Source organism: Triturus cristatus, chromosome 8 (assembly GCF_964204655.1).
Source record: "Triturus cristatus chromosome 8, aTriCri1.1, whole genome shotgun sequence".
Classification (NCBI taxonomy): domain Eukaryota; kingdom Metazoa; phylum Chordata; class Amphibia; order Caudata; family Salamandridae; genus Triturus; species Triturus cristatus.
The window spans coordinates 1581845597-1581864858 of record NC_140591.1 but is presented as its reverse complement, the minus strand read 5'-3'; the positions used below and the strand labels follow the sequence as shown (position 1 = coordinate 1581864858).

The 19262-nt window shown below is 43.4% G+C and overlaps 1 protein-coding gene across 1 annotated transcript in view; it reads right to left on the bottom strand.

Moving 5' to 3' along the window:
- The window catches only part of LOC146806239 (extracellular calcium-sensing receptor-like), a 54070-nt gene extending 40638 nt beyond the window's left edge, over positions 1 to 13432 (bottom strand). The window contains exons 1-3 of the mRNA XM_085623917.1: positions 13224 to 13432; positions 8829 to 9120; positions 1382 to 2224 (exon numbers count right to left, since the gene is read on the bottom strand). Of these exons, the coding sequence (XP_085480043.1) occupies positions 1382 to 2224; positions 8829 to 9120; positions 13224 to 13432 (1344 nt within the window). The remainder of the gene's footprint in view (positions 1 to 1381; positions 2225 to 8828; positions 9121 to 13223) is intronic.
- Positions 13433 to 19262: the final 5830 nt, after the last annotated feature.

Genomic DNA, 19262 nt, shown 5'->3' with positions numbered 1-19262 from the left:
TTCTACTAAAATAGTAAATTGATAGGTTCATGGTAAATGGTATACTTGCTGAACAACATTTATCCATCTATAGAGGGATAGCAGTAGATCAATGTAACCTTTCAAAATTAAAAAAATGTCAGTTATACCTTTCCAAGTCCTAAGGTTATCTTGAAAAGGGTTTGAAGGTGAAAATATATGGTTTTGCTCCAAATCATTCAGAGACAAATGAGTGAGATTGGGTGCAAAACCAGCACCCTTTGCTGTGCCCTTTCTCTGATAGTGTTAGTCACTCAGGAAAATAAAGTAATGCTGAGTGAGGTCAATCTATACTAGTTTAACACTAAGGGTAGTTGGTCTTGTTTCATACGTTTTTTTCTAAGATATTCAAGGGGTCAATTTTGGGGAACAGGTGCTTGTCTGGATCTCTAGAGTTTGTGAGAATGTCTAGAATTACTAATATGTGTACGTTTGGGTAAAAAAAGAAGATCCTTAATGCTATGAAGTCAATGATGTCACAGACATAAGCAGTATTGGCTCCCATCTGCGTACTATGGGCCACCCCACACGTTTTTTAGCAGTCTTTTGCACTTTAGGCAAGACATAAATCACTGGGCACATTGTTGAGGGTTGTTCAGGAAGGCATGGTCATTTTTGTTCAGGTTGCCTCCTGTCAATCTCTCATCTGTCACTATGGAAATCTGCTTATGAATCTCTTCAAGTGGATCCTCTGCAAGGTTTGAGTAATGTTCAGCATTTAAATGTCACCACAAAACTTTGCATCTTAATCCTATTCTTGAATTCTCCTTTCCGGCAATGCCTTATCCTTGCTCTCAGCTAGTTAGCGGGAATCTGGGAAGAACAGTCTTCTGCTGTGTCCCCAGTAACTATATTGTCCAGCATTAGTGAGCCTACTTAGCTGAACACAGCATCTTGTACACTAGAGGACCATAGGGCTACCAGGACCAAGTGAACCTGTCTCCTTTTAAGATAAACCCAGATGGGATTGTGATTGAGGACTCTGTTTATGGCTCCTATAAGCCAAGGAAAAGGGCTCAGAGAGGGGTTGGCTTGTGTCCAATAAATGTGTTTGGGCATTGGCAATAGGGTAACTGTTGGGAGAGGAGGACACGTCCCATAAAACAAGGACTTGGATAGGAATGGAGTGGAGAGGTAGGGTGGCTTCATTTGGCACAGTTTAGTAAATCTTTTGACCTATCTGGTTTTCATCATCCACCCTGTTATTGCCAATTAAGTACCCTCATCACATGACATAAAACTGTTCCATTTGCTCACATGCCATTCTTTACAGTAGGTCGCGGTTTTGTCACAGTAATTTTGCTCTTTGCTAATCAACCCTCTTTAGTTGCCCTGAGTATGTTTCTTAAGAAATAGGTCTGACCTGCCATGGTTGGATGTCGCTGATGTCTGCACAAGTCCTGTCTTTGAAGGGCCCCTGTCCCGGTGTGCAGGATTGGAGGGTGCGCAATGCATGAGCTAAAGCATGGACTGCTAGGTAACCATGGTAGGTGAAGCTGAGGTCATGGAGTTCAAACACAGAAAATGCTCTTTCACCTAATGTCTCATTGCCCGAACAAGGTGCCACCTGTGTTACCCGCTGCACCATCTCAGTGCTTTCAGTACTTTTGACCTCCAACCATCTGCAGTTAAATTCTTTCTCCCAAAAATATTTAAGGAAGACATCATCAGGGAATTTGTTGGGATGGAGTTGGTAGAGAAAGTCATCAAAGCCTAACATGACGTCTGTGTAGGGCTTCAGACCTATAGTTCCATTCAGTATTCTGCATGCCTGATGTGCAAATAACCCTGCAGATATACTGAAGTATGCAGAGAGTATCCAGGTCTTCCCAGTGACATTCTGAGTGTAAAGAGTCTCCAATAACACCTTCACGTGCGCCTCTGCACTGTGAATAATGATCACTCCTACTGAGTGTCTACGTATTACGTCAAACACCCGACGGACCTGTTCCACAGAGTATGGCTGGTGAATCTTCTCCATGAAAGCTACGCAGCCGCCATTTTGTTCGATTAACATCTTCACGTGCTGGCCACCCTGCAGGCCCACATCGTCATCGGAAATGATCATTCCCACCCATGTCCAACCAAAGTGCTGCGTCAACTGTGCAAGGGCAATATTCTGAACTATGTTTCCAGGCACAGTGCGAAGGTAGGAAGGAAACTGGAGCTTGTCACTGAGGATGGAGATGGCAGCAGAGTGGCCGATCTATTGGGAAATAAAAAAACAATACACAAGTATTACTTTCTGATCCAAAATATCAACGTAGGAGCGTTATTTAATCTCACTCCACTAATGTGAACACTTAAGCTGAAGAACACACTTGTAATATTGTCTCCTATGAATGTACCAAAACTGACTTTAATATTGTTACCTACCATTGCAAGTCACCTATTGTCAGAGAACATATTCTCTATTAAATCTGCTTCCTTTCTAATAAAAATAAAGTCACCCATAAAATCAAGATACTTTCCGTTTTGAAATGCACACTGGGGTATTCAATATCTTCCTGATCTATTTTGCTTCAACGTTCAAATTTCCATTTTTGTAACTCCTGCCATGCTCAATGTGTGCACTGTTATCACTTTTATAATACAATGTTCCTCATATGCTATGTAATACGGCTAAAGGCTTTCTGTAGTACACTTTCAGTGTGAAAAAATAGGAATAATACGTACACCGTTATGTTATATAATTCGTTCATGTTTCACATTTATTCCACAAGAATCCCAAAACTCTGCTTGTCTCAGAGCTCTGCCTATTACAATGTTAACTTTGGACTCAGTTAAGAAATATACTACTGTAGATGTCAGGCCTCATCTATGATGTTTTGGCATAGGGCAGCGCTGCCCTGCATCAAAACAAAAGGGCAGGATTGTGCTATGAGATAAGGTGCATTCCTGTCCTTCACCCCTGCGCCAGTGCACAAACAGCAGCTGTGCACCAACGCAGGCACCCTTGCACCATGTTGCAAGGGTGCCTGCGTTGTGGGGCTGATTGGGTTTGTGCAGGAAGAGACACCTTTCTGCACTCAATCAATCAATTCAGGCATTGTCCTCTTTCTATGTGAGCCGCAGAATGCACCACACATAGAAAAAAGAAAAAACGAGGAGAAATAAAACATTTCTCCTCGTTGCGCCCAACTCTCGCCACCCCTGGGGTGTTAGATTCTGACGCATTCCCAGGTTTACAATTTCTCGTAATTCTGGGAATGCTTCAGATTCCATGGGTGTTGCGTGGGAACACCCACAGCAACACCCAATCAGTCCAATCCGTGACTTCACTTTCAATAAGGAAAAAAGTACTTTATTACACACAAAACTGACTACAATGCACACAATTAAGTTTATATGGCTATTGGAAACGTCAATGGGGACACCCTCAAAAGGTCCTTGCACAATATAGAGCATGTATAATAAGGAAAGTTCACAGCTACTGAATAACCTTCTAAATGCAGCGTAGTCCCTTTATGCTAGAAGCACCTTTAATGGTTCGTGCACCAGCAGGCCCTAACCCCTATAAATACATTGCCCTCGTGTAAGTCTAAATCAAACAGGTGTAAGGCATGAAAAAAAAGGCCTACTGGCTTTGTGATCAACCAATCAACTAACAGAATATAAACAATATTATATCATCATAATCAAGACTCATATAGTGCAATACAAACAAGAGAGCAAGTCACAAAAGGAAATCTGAGGGTGTGGGGTTTCCAGGTTTTGAGAACATAGGTTTTCAAGAAGGCTTGGCATGAGGAGTGGGGCTGTGGATAATCATGACAGATATTGCCTTACAGGCTGTCACTTACAGATTGTCCAGGGATGACCCGCCATGGATCTTCCAAATAGTTGTTTGGAGAATAATTTGATTGTGATATTTTGTTTGGACTTTCAATGGTGAATGATTGATTCTGCTTTTTCTGTACTCACATGACTGTTGTTGTGATTCTGCGGCATCAGGCAAATTATTTTTTTCATTATTTTGTAACGTTGCTGTGCAGTCTCTTGGTCCGGGGGAGGTGGTGGGTGCCCAAGGAAGGGCCCGGGTGGGGGGAGGGGTGATCCGGGGGTGGGTGGCGGTGGGTGTTGTGGCCCTGTTGGGGCTCCGAGCTGCATGATCGTTGGCTCCATGGCATCTGTTGTTCTTCAGGTGTGGCTCTGGGTTGGGCTCCCTTTTCTGGTGCAGGTTGTAGTCCGACTTTGCACCAGGTCAGAGCAGGTGTTAATTTTCTGCTGCTAACGCGCCTTATAGCATGTTTTGTGTTCTTATCGCAGATCTGGCTGGTCATTGGGAAAGTTGAGGTGTGGTATTGTCGCTGCTTTTTGCTCGGGGACGCCTACTCTGCATCTCATTAGTGATAGTTGTCGGGGTCATCCATGGCGATATTTTTTGTGGCTGATTTCGCAGGTAAACAGGTGGTATCTGCTTTTTGCACCAGCTTGTGAATGGGGCGATGAATTTATCGCGACTTTGGCTGAGATAAAGTGCGGATAACTCGGCGATAGATACTTGAGAATATGCCCCTACATCTTTTGGCGTGGATCTTCTATTTTGTGACTGATTTATGTGCATATTTAGAATCTGGACACTAGGAGGCTGGTAAACACCCCCCAGTGCATGTGCTCTGAAGTCTTGAAATTGCATTAGCTAAACCCAATTAATATATTAGCAACTTTTAGGTAAAGCCACAGTACAGTGGCATAGAAATCACACCAGTGGCATCTATGGGTATGAGTATGAAGTTACACCACCCACTGCAATATTTTTTTAAAACATGAGTTCAGGGTGCACAACCAACTGGGTCCCAAGATGTTTTTTGTATTTGAGGGCTTCTGCTCAAGTCCCCTTCTTTACCCTTGTTCTGCTGCCCCAAGTGCTTGTGAGCTTCTTTGATCATCTCAGGTAGTGGTAAGAAGAGGGAGCCAGCATTGTCTTGCCCACTGTCATTGACAAAGGATCAATCTAGAAATAGTAGAGGAGTAGGTAATGGCATTCCAGAGGTGGCCAGGAAAAGCAGCAGATTGTCATGTGCTCAGAGACTGGGTGGGTGTAACAAGTTCATTGGAGTATGGTGGTGATTCAGCACCTGAGAGGAGACACATGAACGGGGATGAGCCAGAGAGTCCAATTCCTCTCCAAGATGGTGACTGAAACCCCAAAAACAATGGGTTTCCCGCAGCAATGCTGGGTTGCGATCTTCTTAGCAGCACATCTTCCCATCTTGTGGGCAGGCCCTGAAGTGGCTTCCTAACCCAACTAAACTATTACTTGCAGTCAGAGGACATTAGAGGCCTTAAATTTACTTCTGCACATTGTTGGGGGATTATCTACAATTGCCTGGTGAACCATGCAATGGAGTGATAGCGGCAAAAAAGAAGGCAAAGGTAGACTTCTTCACTGCATGAAATGTGCGGCCATATTATCAAGAACAGCGCAAACATTATCGCCGCTTTAGCAGCAGGAAACCGCCGCTAAAGCGGTGATAAGGGGCTTGATAATATGCCCCAGAGAATTCCAATAGAGCCCAGGTTCTGCTGTCACGGAAATCAAACCCGGGCTTCTATTGGAATTCTCTAGGGCATATTATCAAGCCCCTTATCACCGCTTTAGCGGCAGTTTCCTGCCGCTAGAGCGACGATAATGTTTGCGCCGTTCTTGACAATATGGCCCGTGATGGCCAGTGGAATCTGCAGCCCATTATAAGTGACTGGCTGCTTCTGTTCTCAATGTCTGTTATCAATAATACATTGGTGAAAAAAATGAACACTATGGAGGCAGTTGAGCAAAGGGTGCAAAAAGAAGCTGGAGGGCCTTAGTAGTTGTGTGTTTGGTGTAGACCACAGAACTGACAAGGTAGAGAGTAGGGTGCAGACCCTGAAAATTCTGACAGTGGGCATTGAGGCTACAATAAAATAGATGCAAAGATCGAGGTGTTAGAGAATGCTAGAAGGCACGAGAAAATTAGGGCATTGAGCATTTCTACCAAGGTTATCCACTTCAGTGGTGGCTTATTGGGTTTTCTGAGACCTATTGGCACTTCATGATAGTGGAAGCTTAACATCTTACCTGGGAGGAGCCGGGAGGTACTTTGAACAAGTTTCCAACTGTGATTCAGTCCCAGAACTAATGGACCATAACTTACATGTAAAGTATGTAACAATTGCATTTTTGTATATTTGCACTTCAACAAGGCTTGGTATTTTCACTTACATGTTTTTTAACTTTTGTGTAAACGAGGAAAACTGTACAAAAAGTTTGAATTGAATAAAATAATAAAATGAACAATAAATATAAGTGAATGTTTGACTGATCTGTATAACAGTGGGTGGCCCAAACAGCTAATGTTAGCCGCAAGTGAAAGTAACCAGGTCGGGTGCGAGTCTTTCTCAATACAGAAGCTGGTCACATGAACATTCAACCTAGGCCCAGCTCTCTCTGCTTCCTCCCCGTTTTTCTGAGTGCTTTCTCCTGGTTTTACCTCAGTTTTTACTGCTTTCTCCTTCTCTTCCCCGTTTTTCTGAGTGCTTTCTCCTGCGTTTGCCTAATTTTTCACTGCTTTCTCTTTCCCCCCCAATTTTCAGAGTGTTTTCTCCTGCTTATCCCTCAGTTTTTACTGCTTTATCCTTCTTTTCCCTGTTTCTCTGAGTGCTTTCTCCTGCTCTTGTCTCGTTTTGAATGCTTTCTCTTTCCTTTCCTCTGTTTTTCCGAGTGCTTTCTCTGGCTTTTGCCTCACTTTCACTGCTTTCTCCTTTCTTTCCCCAAGTGTTGTCTACTTCTTCTGCCTAGTTATTTACTGCTTTGTCCATCCTTCCCCATTTTGTGAGAGCTTTCTCCTGCTTTTGCCTCATTTTGTACTGCTTTCTCCCTCCTCTCCCTTGTTCTTTAGTGCTTTTTCCTGCCTCGTTTTTCACTGCTTTCTCCTTCCTCTTCACCATTTTTCTGAGTATTTTCTCCTGCTTTTTCCTCATTCTCATTGTTTTCTCCTTCCCTTCCACCCATTTTTCTGAGTGCTTTCTCCTGCTTTTGCCTAATTTTTTACTGCTTTTTACTGCTTTCTCCTTCCTCTCCTCCATTTTTCTGAGTGCCTTCTTCTGCTTTTACCTCATTTTTCACTGCTTTCTCCACGAAGCAGCTAGCAATTTGAGCCCCTTGAGACCCTCACAGGTGATTTGCCAAGCTTTATAAATCCTGATTGATTGATTGATATTTATCTAGGAATGTAAGGGGGAAAGCACTTGTAACTTACTAAGGACAATCAGGGACCCTGATAATAGCATCTGTATAGTAACTAATTGCTCTAGTGTGCTCGTACCTTGAAGGTGGCTTCCCTATTGCCAGGCTGATTCATGTTACCTTGGCAGGTGGCCTGGGTTCAGAACTAGTGAGTGGGATTCTTGTTGGTAGGAAACGGAGGATCACATTCTAATGGGCCAGCCCATTGGAAGGCTGAAAGAACTCCACACAGTGTCTCTGGGATTCTGCCACCTTTGAAGACCCACAATACAGACTTTTCTGGGATGGGTATTTAGTAAAGTAGAGCAAGTGTTGCAAAAACATTTATATAACTAATTGTGCAAGCTTGCTTACTATTTTCGCAGGCCCCATCACTGAGTACTAACAAGTTAATATTAAAAAAAATGGCTCCCATGTAAACAAAACCTTCAGATTTCAGAATAAAAGTGCACTGAAGGTGAAGAGAAGAGGAAGAACCTGCTGCTAGGGTTTGTCTGAAGAAAGGACTGAGATGGGGAACCTGATTTCCTCTTGTACCAAGCTTTGGTACAAAAACTAAAGGAGTCCGAAAGACCACACTGAAGAATTTTGGCGTCCATCTGATTGACTAAGGTCCTGATTTAGACTTCCGTCAGAAACGTAATGGATATCCTATTTGCTATATTAGAAGTGCATTCTATTCAAAGACACTTGACCCTAAGCCAGAAATAAAATCTGTTGACTGGAGTGGACTGCTAAGCTATATTTGTCCAGCGCTGCATCGCAGTTTGAAAAGTTGTATATGACTTTGTAGGGAAATGTCTCTTTTTGCATGATCCCCTCAAAGTTTCACACTCGCAATGCTGGTTTTTCTACTCTGAGAGTGCACCGAGGCCTGCCCACCAGACCTCAGTGCCAGTACTCTGAACTTTAAAAGTATATGCTTGATTGGTTTATACCCAATTAGCATAGGTTAACTTACTTATAGATCCAGAGTATATGCTACAATGGGTTCCCAGGACATGTAAGTTAAACTCTCCACCGTGGTCTGCAGAACGTATCATGCCACCCTGAGACTAACAACGTAAAACATGTAACCCAGCCTGCCAGTGCAGATTGTCGTTTTTACTGAGAGAGAAGCTAGTAGCCCAATTAGTGAGTGCAGTGAGATATTAGGTTTTTAAGGGACAGGGGTCTGGAGATTATTAAAAAAATAGATAATTTATTTTATATGTAGTGAATTTTATTTTAATGATAAGCAACGTGGAATGGGTTTTTTCAAAATTTCTTTTGTTGCACTAAGTATTTTTTATACATAACAGTTACAATAATTTTGGATATATTGATTATTTCTATTAAATTAAAAAATATCATTTAATTGTAAATTTTGAAATAATAAAATTATAACACAGTTGTAGAGAAAAATATATCAAAATGTATTTAATAATCTAAAAATTATTCATTAGTGTATTGTTAAATTCACTGAGTTTACAAAGATATAAAAAGCAAGAGAGGAGACACTAAAGTCTATCTAAATGCATCATTTAACCTTTAATTTCTAACTCATAGCAGGGAGCATATTCAACATGGCTTATACTATTACCTGTGGGTAGTGCAGAACCCCCATTATCCTGGCCATGGGGACAGTTAAGGAAGACATTGTCTCCCCAATGATTCCAGCAAGCTGTGGGTGTGATGGGCAGCTGTATCCAGGAACTGGACCCTTCTTCCCTGAGAGCAACTCCAAGGTCCCCATGACAGCCTTTATCTCAGATATGCAGGAGTCAAAGATCCGGAAGCCAAGGGTGATATTCGGTAAAAAACCTGGAGTTCGGTTTATTTCTTCTATGGCGAAAACCATAGCCAGCACAACCCGATAGTATCGTATGTAGAACCTGCAATGCCACAAAAACAATACATACATTTTTTTTTTTTGTGGTAAGTCACACAAGATGGTTTGTCAGATAAGGTGGTAAACAATGTGAATGACAATAAAAAGATGTGAATTGATAATATAAGTTTCTCTTCTACCACAAGGATAGTTTAGTAATAACTCCTGACTGTCAGATAATGACGTTAACTGTCTAAAAGTGAAATAGTTTACAGTGCAGCAACAGCACTTCCCATCACTGATTCACGATCAGAGCTCTGCATGGCACAATAGACTCACAAGTGGATTAGCAATCCTTTTCTCTTAGTTCAGAAACATTCAAAATAGTAGATATACAGTAACAACTATTTATCTTTACCCCCATAATAGCTACTCTTGCTTCACTATTTCCACTCTCTGGGACTTTGATTAAAGATTTAGTCCATGTCATCATTAATAATATACACTTGACAAAATAGTCACAGTACTACTTACTTTAGATTAATACAAAGGCCAAAATGAGAATGCTTGGAGGCGCAATCCCTTGCTTTTTTTAAAGGACATAATATCACATAGAAATTTGGGGATATTGATGACTTCACTGAGGACATTGTAGGATCTGTACAAGGTCTATCAGCAACGTGAGAAGCATTCAAATGTTGTGTGAGAGGGAAATTCATATCCTATGCACAATGAAAAAATTAATACGCGGGGAAGGGGATGTTAGAACATATACCACAACTATATGAAACATCATATAAATCTGATTCCTCTAATTGGTATTTACTTTGAAATAGAGAAGGTACTAAATGTATATCTTCCATGATCAGCGAGCAGAGGTTTCACTAATTATTCTACATCAAGCCTTTTTAGATGCAAGGGGTACAAGGTGAAAAACTTCTCAAGTAGTAAAGAAAAAGTGCTCTTATTGATTTACAAAGAGGCTGCAGAAGAAACATTGTTCATCCAGGAAAATGCCTACCTTTGGAGCAAATTACTGACTTACTTGGAATTCTCAAAGAATTCCAGCAGTAGTCCTAAATGTCAAGAGTAAACTGACCTCTAGTCATTTACACATATGGAAATGCAGCAGGTATTCATGTCTGCATGTTTGAATGTAGCAATTAGTGCATTTGCACTGCCAAATTCTTTTTTCTTTTTTCACAAGAACATTATTGAGAGATAGTCATCCCTTTTGCCCTGATCACCCCCATTCGTTTGCTTGGTACTGGTGGTAACTGACTCTGACTGTGCCCTGGGCTCTGTTTACCAGACCCAGGACCAGTGTTCTGCTATAAAGGTATATGGTCTAATTACAATTGGCAATGACAGACCCCTGTAAGCCCCTAGTGGAGAATAAGACAAGAGGGGGATACAAACTACCATTAAGTCCTTAGTATTTAGTAGTTAATAGCGGTTTAGCGGCCCAGTGGATTTCCTGACTGGAGTGTGCAGTACTGCAGTGCCTGCTGTCATTTTAAAAGCCAGCCCTGCCTTACAGGCTGCTTTTAAATTGAAATCATTTGCAAATTCGACTTTGGAATTAAAGGTACTGCCAAATATGTAACCTACCTTAGTTTTACATATGAGTCACCCCTAAGGTCTCCCTTAGGTGTCCATGTGATGGGGTGCCTTGTAACTATAACAGGGTCATTATAGAATATGTTTTGTAAGCCCTGGTGAGGGAAAAACTGCCAATTCTGGTGTTCCCATAGTAGTGAATGGCCCCATAGGGTACCATTGTAATGTTTTATTTAAAAATAAATATAGATATGAGCCATCTAAAAATATACTTCAATGTATCAAATTAATAATTGAGATAAATCCAACTTGCCACTGGTAGATTTGTAATAACTATTACAGAAAATCACTTATTAAACTTTCTTTTCTGTGAGCCAAAATCCAGCAGTCCACCACCATGAGCCTGACTCCGCTGCAGATGCATATTCAGTATTGGAAAGACAATGTGGAGGGGCAGGAAAATAAATGCTTGGAGTTCCCCCTCCCTTGCAACCTCAAGTACAAACTAACTGCTAGCAATTGGAAGAAAACCTTCCAAGTCTCTTGGTTTCCAGCCGCCAGAAACAATTGAATCTTGATTTGCCTTGTAATTAAATTTAAGGTTTACCTATGATCTGGTGGGAAATCAAAATAATTCAAAGATGGGGAGGGGGGGTGTCACTGTTCCTGGTAAAGGAAAGACAACAGGGTATTTAGGATCTTGACAAAACATAGGGGACAGTCAACAAGACTCTCTTGATGCCCTCACACATCCCAATGAATGTCATGCTTCATCATCGGGCAGTTGCTCCACAAAGGGCTGCCACTACAATGCCCTACAGGTCCTCCAAAGGGTAACTTTAGCGGAGCTCTTTTGATAGTTTACGCCGTTTGATGAGTGCGAGAGATGTCTTGGTGGTGTGGTGTAAAATGTTAGTGATGAAGTGAGCTGAAACTGATTAGGGGATATCACTTAAACCTTTAATATATGGATTCCCTTATCAGGTTAAAAAAAAACGTTTTTTGGGCTCAGTGCTACTGGAGGGCTTTCAATGTGCCCTCGTAGCTTATTTTGTTTATCTTATTAGGACCAAACATGGGTCAATGAAAATAGACACATCCCTTGCATACTCTTAACTGGCAGTAGGTCTTACCATGTCCCCTGCATTTGTTGTGTTGTGTCAGTGTATAGTAATATCTTGTGCCACAAAAGATACTGGAACTTACCAATACCTGAAATGTGCCTCCCATGCGTCAGTCCATCCTCTTTGAGTTAAGCCAGCCTCAAAGATAAAGAACTGTGAAGAGCTAAGTGATGAGGATGGAATGGGCAAACTGACTGCCAGGAAGAGAAACTATGCAAATAAGTGAGAGAGAGAGCATGGTAAAAAGATGTAATTGTCATTAGTAATAGTTAATAGTTAGTAGGTTCATGGAATGACACCCTTTAGTTAAGAAACAAAATCCCTACTGGATTGACAGAGTTGCAAAATATACTTAGTTGCCAAGAAATAACCGAATTTGGGAATTAATTTGCTGATTAATGTATGTAATGCTGGTTATTTTTACCATGGTTGGTGCCTTTTTCTTTCACTGATATTTTTTTTTCACTATGTTTCCTGGGAATAAGACCATCTAAAGGACGCTTTGTTGAAAGATGCGCTTGAAGATCCAACAATATGGTAATAATAAAGATGATAACGGAGTAAAGTGAAATATGTATATAATTGCAAACATTCCTTATTCCTTATACATGTCCTTACATCATAGAAGAGATCAGCTGGAAAACCAATTACCTGCTTTAACTTCACAGGGTATCATTTGTGCAACTAATGGACAGTATTACACTTCACAAGGATTCTATGTCACTACTAGAAGCACCAATATATTTAGTTACCATTACATCAACGGCATGGGTATATAAAAAAAATCAGCTATTACATTTGCCCTGCTACATTGACAGCAAATCACTTTTCCCCGAATCTAATCCTTAAACTATTCCTTACTCTAACCCTGACACCCAACCTAACCCTACACCTACCCCGAAGCTTACCCCTAGACTGAGGCTTAACACTAATCCTGATCCTAAGACATACATTAACCATAACTCTATGTCTTACCACACCTAAACCTAACATATAAACTAACCCTACCCTTCCCCTAAACCTATCAAGAAGCCGAACACTAAATCTAATCCTAGGAGTAACACCAAATACTAAATTCCCATTTACCCCAAACCTAACTTTAATCCTAAACCTCAACATTCCATTATACCCATCCCTAATCCTAACATTAGAGCTAACTCTAAGCCTATGCTAAACTTTACAATAACACTCATCCTAAAGTAAGCTAAACCCTAAACTAAGCCCAAGTCTAAACCTATTCTAAGGCTAGCCCTAAACATTATGATACCCCTGCCATTATCCCCACCCAACCCCTAACACTTACACAGTCACGCAGCTCACATGTCAGTGTAGCGCTGCTTATTGTACACATGTGTGCTGTGGTATGCATCAATCTAATGGATTCTTTGTATAGTGCACTGAAGCTGAAAATTAATTGCAGCAGCAATGTACCTCACATGACATTTGTGACATTGCCACACATTTTCTGGTCATTGCTGCTTACCCCCTGCAGGATACTGGTTGCGGCTCATCTTTAAAGGTTGGCTCTGTGGAGGTGAAAGCTGCGTGGACCCCGAAAGAAGCTCCGATAAGAATATCTCCATCTTTGGAGTAACACTCCTGCTTCCAACCCTTTAGTTTGCATGTGGACACCTGGGTGTTGCTGCACACATAGCTGGTCAGGAGAAGCAGTGCAGCCAAACTTAGCTCCATTGAGGACCTGAAATCTTACAGTGAGGTCAGTCAGAATGTTGCTTTTGATGAAATTATGTAACCCACCAATGATATTCCAAACTGCACAGGGTTTGTACATAAATTGCAGTTGGTCAGACTAGATTAACGACCTATACGCTGATATGAGGCTAGGTTCTTCTAACAATTTGGTTGTAACTGATTACGCTTTTATAAAGGATTCTGAGAGCACTCAGTGGAAAACGTGCTGTGAAAAGAGAATCCAGGACTCTCCTGAGTGCCACTCCTGGGTGCTGCATAATTAGTATCATTGCAGATTATACCACATTTTCAATAATAACAGTGCATGTAATTATATGGTGGAAGAAAAGTAGATCTGCTCCTCAGATGTTTCCATTAATCTAATGTATGTGCAGGGTGGAGATTTAGGGCATTGTACCAGTACACCAGGTGATGTTCTTTTGGATGTCACAGATTTCTAATTCTTGCTTGTGTCTTTTCTGCAACCCTTTAACTGACAGGTCAATAACATATGGAAGAATGGCCAGAACAAGCATCGAAACTGCACTTGAAAATAAATAAAATAAATAAAAAAATTGTTCAAAGTTCTTCAATTTAAGAAGTAAATAGATGTCTGATGTGCAAGTCTCTATTCCTTAACAGAAACTTAGCAAGGCAAGCAGTTATCAGGCCTGTGTAGTAAGAGACTGAGACAAAGAGAAAATAATTGAAGCCACCAATTGACAGACAAACCAAATATATCATATTTTATATGTCAATTCTTAGGTAAGTGTGCTTTAAATTGCCCCATCAGGGGCCGGTTCATATACACTGGACTGGACTGGTGCAGGCCACTTTTGCACTGGTTCAATGGAAATGAACAGCAGTGCCAATCAATCTTCCAGTGGCATTTGCAACAACTGACTATTGCAAAAACAACAGCTTGTGGAAATATTGTAACTGTAAATGTAGTTATATAGTGCTTATGGCCTTTGACAAGCCATTGGTGCCCTTTTTTTGACAAGTAGCACTCTACTTTCCTTGTGCCTCAGTTGTGTTAGGATTGAGCTTTTGGGTTCATGTGTGTTCAGTAGAGTTTGTGGTAGGGATAGCATTATAGGAGTGGATTTGAAAAGTGGAAGTAGTGAGTTGTTTTTGTAAGTAATGTCCATGTGTGTTTGTTAGTTGGGGAGCATGGCTAAAAAGGAAGGGTGAAATATTTAAAAGGATGTGTGGGGGTTCATAGCATCAGAAGGCTTGGGATGAGTCATAAGGAGTAGGGATTGGAAGGAATTAAGTTTTTTTAAAATAGCAAAATCCAAATTGTACGTACATAGATATATAGATATGTAATTCACTGAAAAAACAACACAGGTTTTAGGGACATTATAGTTAGTTAGTTAGTTAGTTAAAGCTATATTCCTGCTTCCTTTCTGTTTACTGAACTTTCCTGTGCTCTGCCTGTCTTCTCTTTTTCACCTTTCTCCCGCTTTCCGCTCTGTTTTTCCACTCGTTTTGCTTGTTTTTCACCATCTTTGCCTAATCTATATTCCTTCTTCTTTTCTGTTTTCTGCACTCTCCTGTGCTCTGCTTGTCTTCTCTTTTTCACCTTTCTCCCACTCTCCTCCTTTCCCGCCCGTTTTCCCCCACCGCTGCTGCCCACGTGGCTCCTCCCCCCAGCGTGACCAATCCCCCCTCCCCGTTCCCACCTCCCTGGTCTCCCTGACCCCTACTTAATGGCAGCCGGTATGCGGCCACGCCGCTGACACGCCGAAGGCGCGCCAAGGGCAAGCCCTTCTGCGCCCGTCCGTGACCTGACCGGCACAGGGAACCCTGGACCTCTGCCCCGCCAACGATAAGACCCAACAGCACTCCTCGAACTCAACCCAGGCCGCAACAACAACTGCAAGCTAGCTTCGCCAGCCGACACTCACGGACCCTTCAGCTGTCACTGCTGCCGACAAACCTATAGCACCACTGGGAACATGAACCCAGTACAACCCAACCGTAAGAACACACCCAAACCGAGGACCGTGCAATGCATCCTTCTCAATGTCTGATCCCTCCACAAACACGCCACCGAAATCTGGGATGTCCTTGACAACACCACCCCCGATGTAGCTTTCTTCACCGAAACCTAGACCAACACCACCTCAGGACCGGATATCACCATCGCCATTCCCCAAGGATACAAGATCTCCAGAAAGGACCGCCCCACCTGCCCGGGAGGAGGAATCGCCATCGTCCACAAATCCACCCTCTGCCTGAGCACACTCCCTGACGAGCCCACAGACATGATGGAACATCTACACTTCAAGATACAGACCAGCCCTACCACCACCCTCTGAGGAACCCTCATCTACTGACCCCCAGACCCTGTGGACTATTCACCAACTCCATCACGGACATCATCTCCCCGCATGCCATCGCATCCACCAACTACACCCTGCTGGGAGACCTCAACTTCCACATCGACACCCAACTGGACACCAACACCACGTCCCTCCTGGACAACCTCCACAACATTGGACTCTGCCAAATCATGACTGTACCACGCAGTCAGCAAGACACACCCTCGACCCCCTCTTCACAACAGGAAACTCCATCACCTTCAGCCACACCACCAAACTCCCATGGACTGACCACCGATGCGTCCAGTTCACCTTCAGAGCACCCACCACTCACAGACACCAGCACCTACTCCCACAAAGAAACTGGACCACAATCACCAACGACCAACTCACCGACTCACTCAGCAACTCCACCCCAACCATCGTGGAAAACGATGCTTCCAACACAGCAGCCCGAACCCTACACAGGTGGATCTCCGACAGCACCAATATCATAGCCTCCCTCAAGAAAAACAACAACACTCACTCCAAGAAAGCCAGATGGTTCACCACCGAACTTCGAGAGTCCAGATGCACTTGCCGCCACCTCGAAAAGACCTGGAGGAACACCAAATCCGCAGAATCTCACAACAACTTCAGAGACGCTAACAACGCCCACCACCAACTCATCAGAAAAACGAAGAAAAAAGCGATTGAAGACAAAATCTCCACAAACGCAAACAACAGCAAAGAACTCTTCAACATCATCAAGGAGTTCGCCCAACCTACCAGCGAGTTGACTGACATCCCTCCATCACAAGACCTCTGCGACAAACTCAGCACCTTCTTTCACCACAAAGTCAAGAGCATCTACGACAACTTCGATGAATACAACCAACACACGGAACCCCCACCAACCACCCCCGACACCCTGAAGCCGAAGATTGACAGCTGGGCAGCCCTCACCACTGAAGACACACTAAAGACGATGAAGGCAATCCACTCCGGGGCCCCCACAGACCCCTGCCCCACCACATCTTCAATAGAGACGCTGACACCATCGCATCCATGCTCTGCCACACCATCAACCGCTCCCTGGCGACCGCCACGTTCCCCGACGACTGGAAACATGCCGAAGTCAACCCCCTCCTGAAGAAACCCCCGACGGACCCCACTGACCTCAAAAACTACAGACCCATCTCTCTGCTTCCATTCCCTGCAAAAGATATTGAGAAAGCCATCAACAGCCAACTCGCCACATTCATCGATGAGCACAACATCCTCGACTCCTCCCAATCTGGCTTCAGGAAAAACCACAGCACAGAAACCGTCCTCCTCGCCGCAACTAACAACATCGCACCCTACTGGACAAAGGAGAAACAGTAGCCCTCATCCTCCTCGACCTCTCAGCGGCATTCAACACAGTCTCCCACCGCACCCTAATACGCAGACTTCACGACGCAGGGATCCAGAACAAGGCCCTCAAGAGGGTCAGCTCCTTCCTCTCCGGCAGAATGCAGCAGGTCAGACTCCCCCCTTTCCTCTCGGACCCTACACCAACCACCTGCAGAGTCCCTCAGGGGTCCTCCCTCAGCCCTATGCTCTTTAACGTCTACATGGCCCCACTCACCCCCATCGTCAGAACCTACTGACTCAACATAGTGTTATATGCAGACGACACCCAACTCATCCTCTCCCTATCCAACAAACCCAACACTGCGAGACACAACTTTCGAGACGGCATGGAAGCCGTCGCAAAATGGATGAAAAACAGTTGGCTACAACTAAACACTGACAAGACAGAAGTACTCATCATGGGCCCAAACCCCGACGCCTTGAACGACACCTGGGGGCCCCCCGCCCTCGGAAACCCACCCACCCCCACAGACCACGCACGCAACCTGGGAATTATTCTGGACTCCGAGCTCAAAATAGACCGCCGGACAACTCAGTCTCATCCTCCTGCTTCCACACCCTCTGCCTCCTATGTAAGAACTTCAAATGGATCCCCCTCGAACACAGAAAGACCGTCACTCATGCCCTGATCACCAGCAGACTTGACTATGGCAATACACTCTACGCTCGAGTAAACAAAAACCTCACCCGCAAGCTACAGAACATCCAGAATGCTGCCGCAAGACTGGTCCTCAACCTGCATAGACACAGCCACATCTCCCAGCCCCTGTGCACACTCCACTGGCTCCCCATCGAAGCAAGAGTCACCTTCAAGATGCTCACCCACGCACACAAGGCCTTCCACAACACCGGACCAGCATACCTGAACAGCCGACTCAAATTCCACGCACCCCTAAGGACCCTATGATCAGCCCAGCTCTCCTACGCCGTGGTCCCACACACCTGAAAAACCAGATCGGGAGGCCGCTCCTTCTCCTTCCTCGCAGCCAAAGCCTGGAACGCCCTTCCACTCCACCTCCGACAGACAACATTGTTTCCCTTCTTCGTGAGAAACCTCAAAACTTGGCTCTTTGGCTGTCCCCCTCCTTGATGGACTGGAACCTGCACCCCCTACCCCCAACACCTTGAGACCCTTGCAGGTGAGTAGTTGTGCTTAACAAACACCTGATTGATTGATAGTTGGACATTTCACTTATATAAAACCAGAGAAATTCAGCCGTTATAGTTAGTAGGGCTAACTATAACTTGCGCCCCCGCAATGCACTGCTGATGATGTCACATATTACATCAATCATGACATGGTCAGTGACATCACTCATGACATCACTGAAGACATCTCAAATTACATCACCAATGACATCACTGATGACATCATCCACGTGATCATCTGATGCACCTCCTCACACCCTAATATAACCTTTGATACACCCACTCTAAAATACAGACTACCAATATTGAACCCATTGACTGACAAATAGCAGTTAGTACATACCCGCTCAGTGATTCATATGTCTACACACACACATCTACTAACTAACCCATACAGTCACTCATACACGCAGTCATTAATCAATAAAGCCAGTGATATATCCACTCATACACCCATATAGACACTCACACACTGTCATTCACCCAAAGAGTTACTCAAACACCTAGTCAGTCACCAAAAGAATTAATTACACTGCCATTTACTCACATACACACACACACAACCTCACTTATTCATACAGATAGTACCATATACATACTCTCTTCAACAATTACTGACATAGTCAGACACTTAGCTATGCAACCACTGTCACAATCACTCACTGTCACATATACTCACTTATATACTCCAATACTCACATATACTGCCTTTCACATATGTAGTTACTTACACATATACCACTGAGACATCCATTCACTCCACAACACAGCTATACATACACTCACTCACCCATACAGTCCCTAACACAAGGAATCATAAACCCATACACCCAGTGAATCACCTGCTCACACATCTGTGCAGGGAGTCATACACCCTCCTACCCACCCACACAGACACACAGGCAACCATACAGGTACTCAGACAACCAATAATTACCCATATGGACACTGATGTA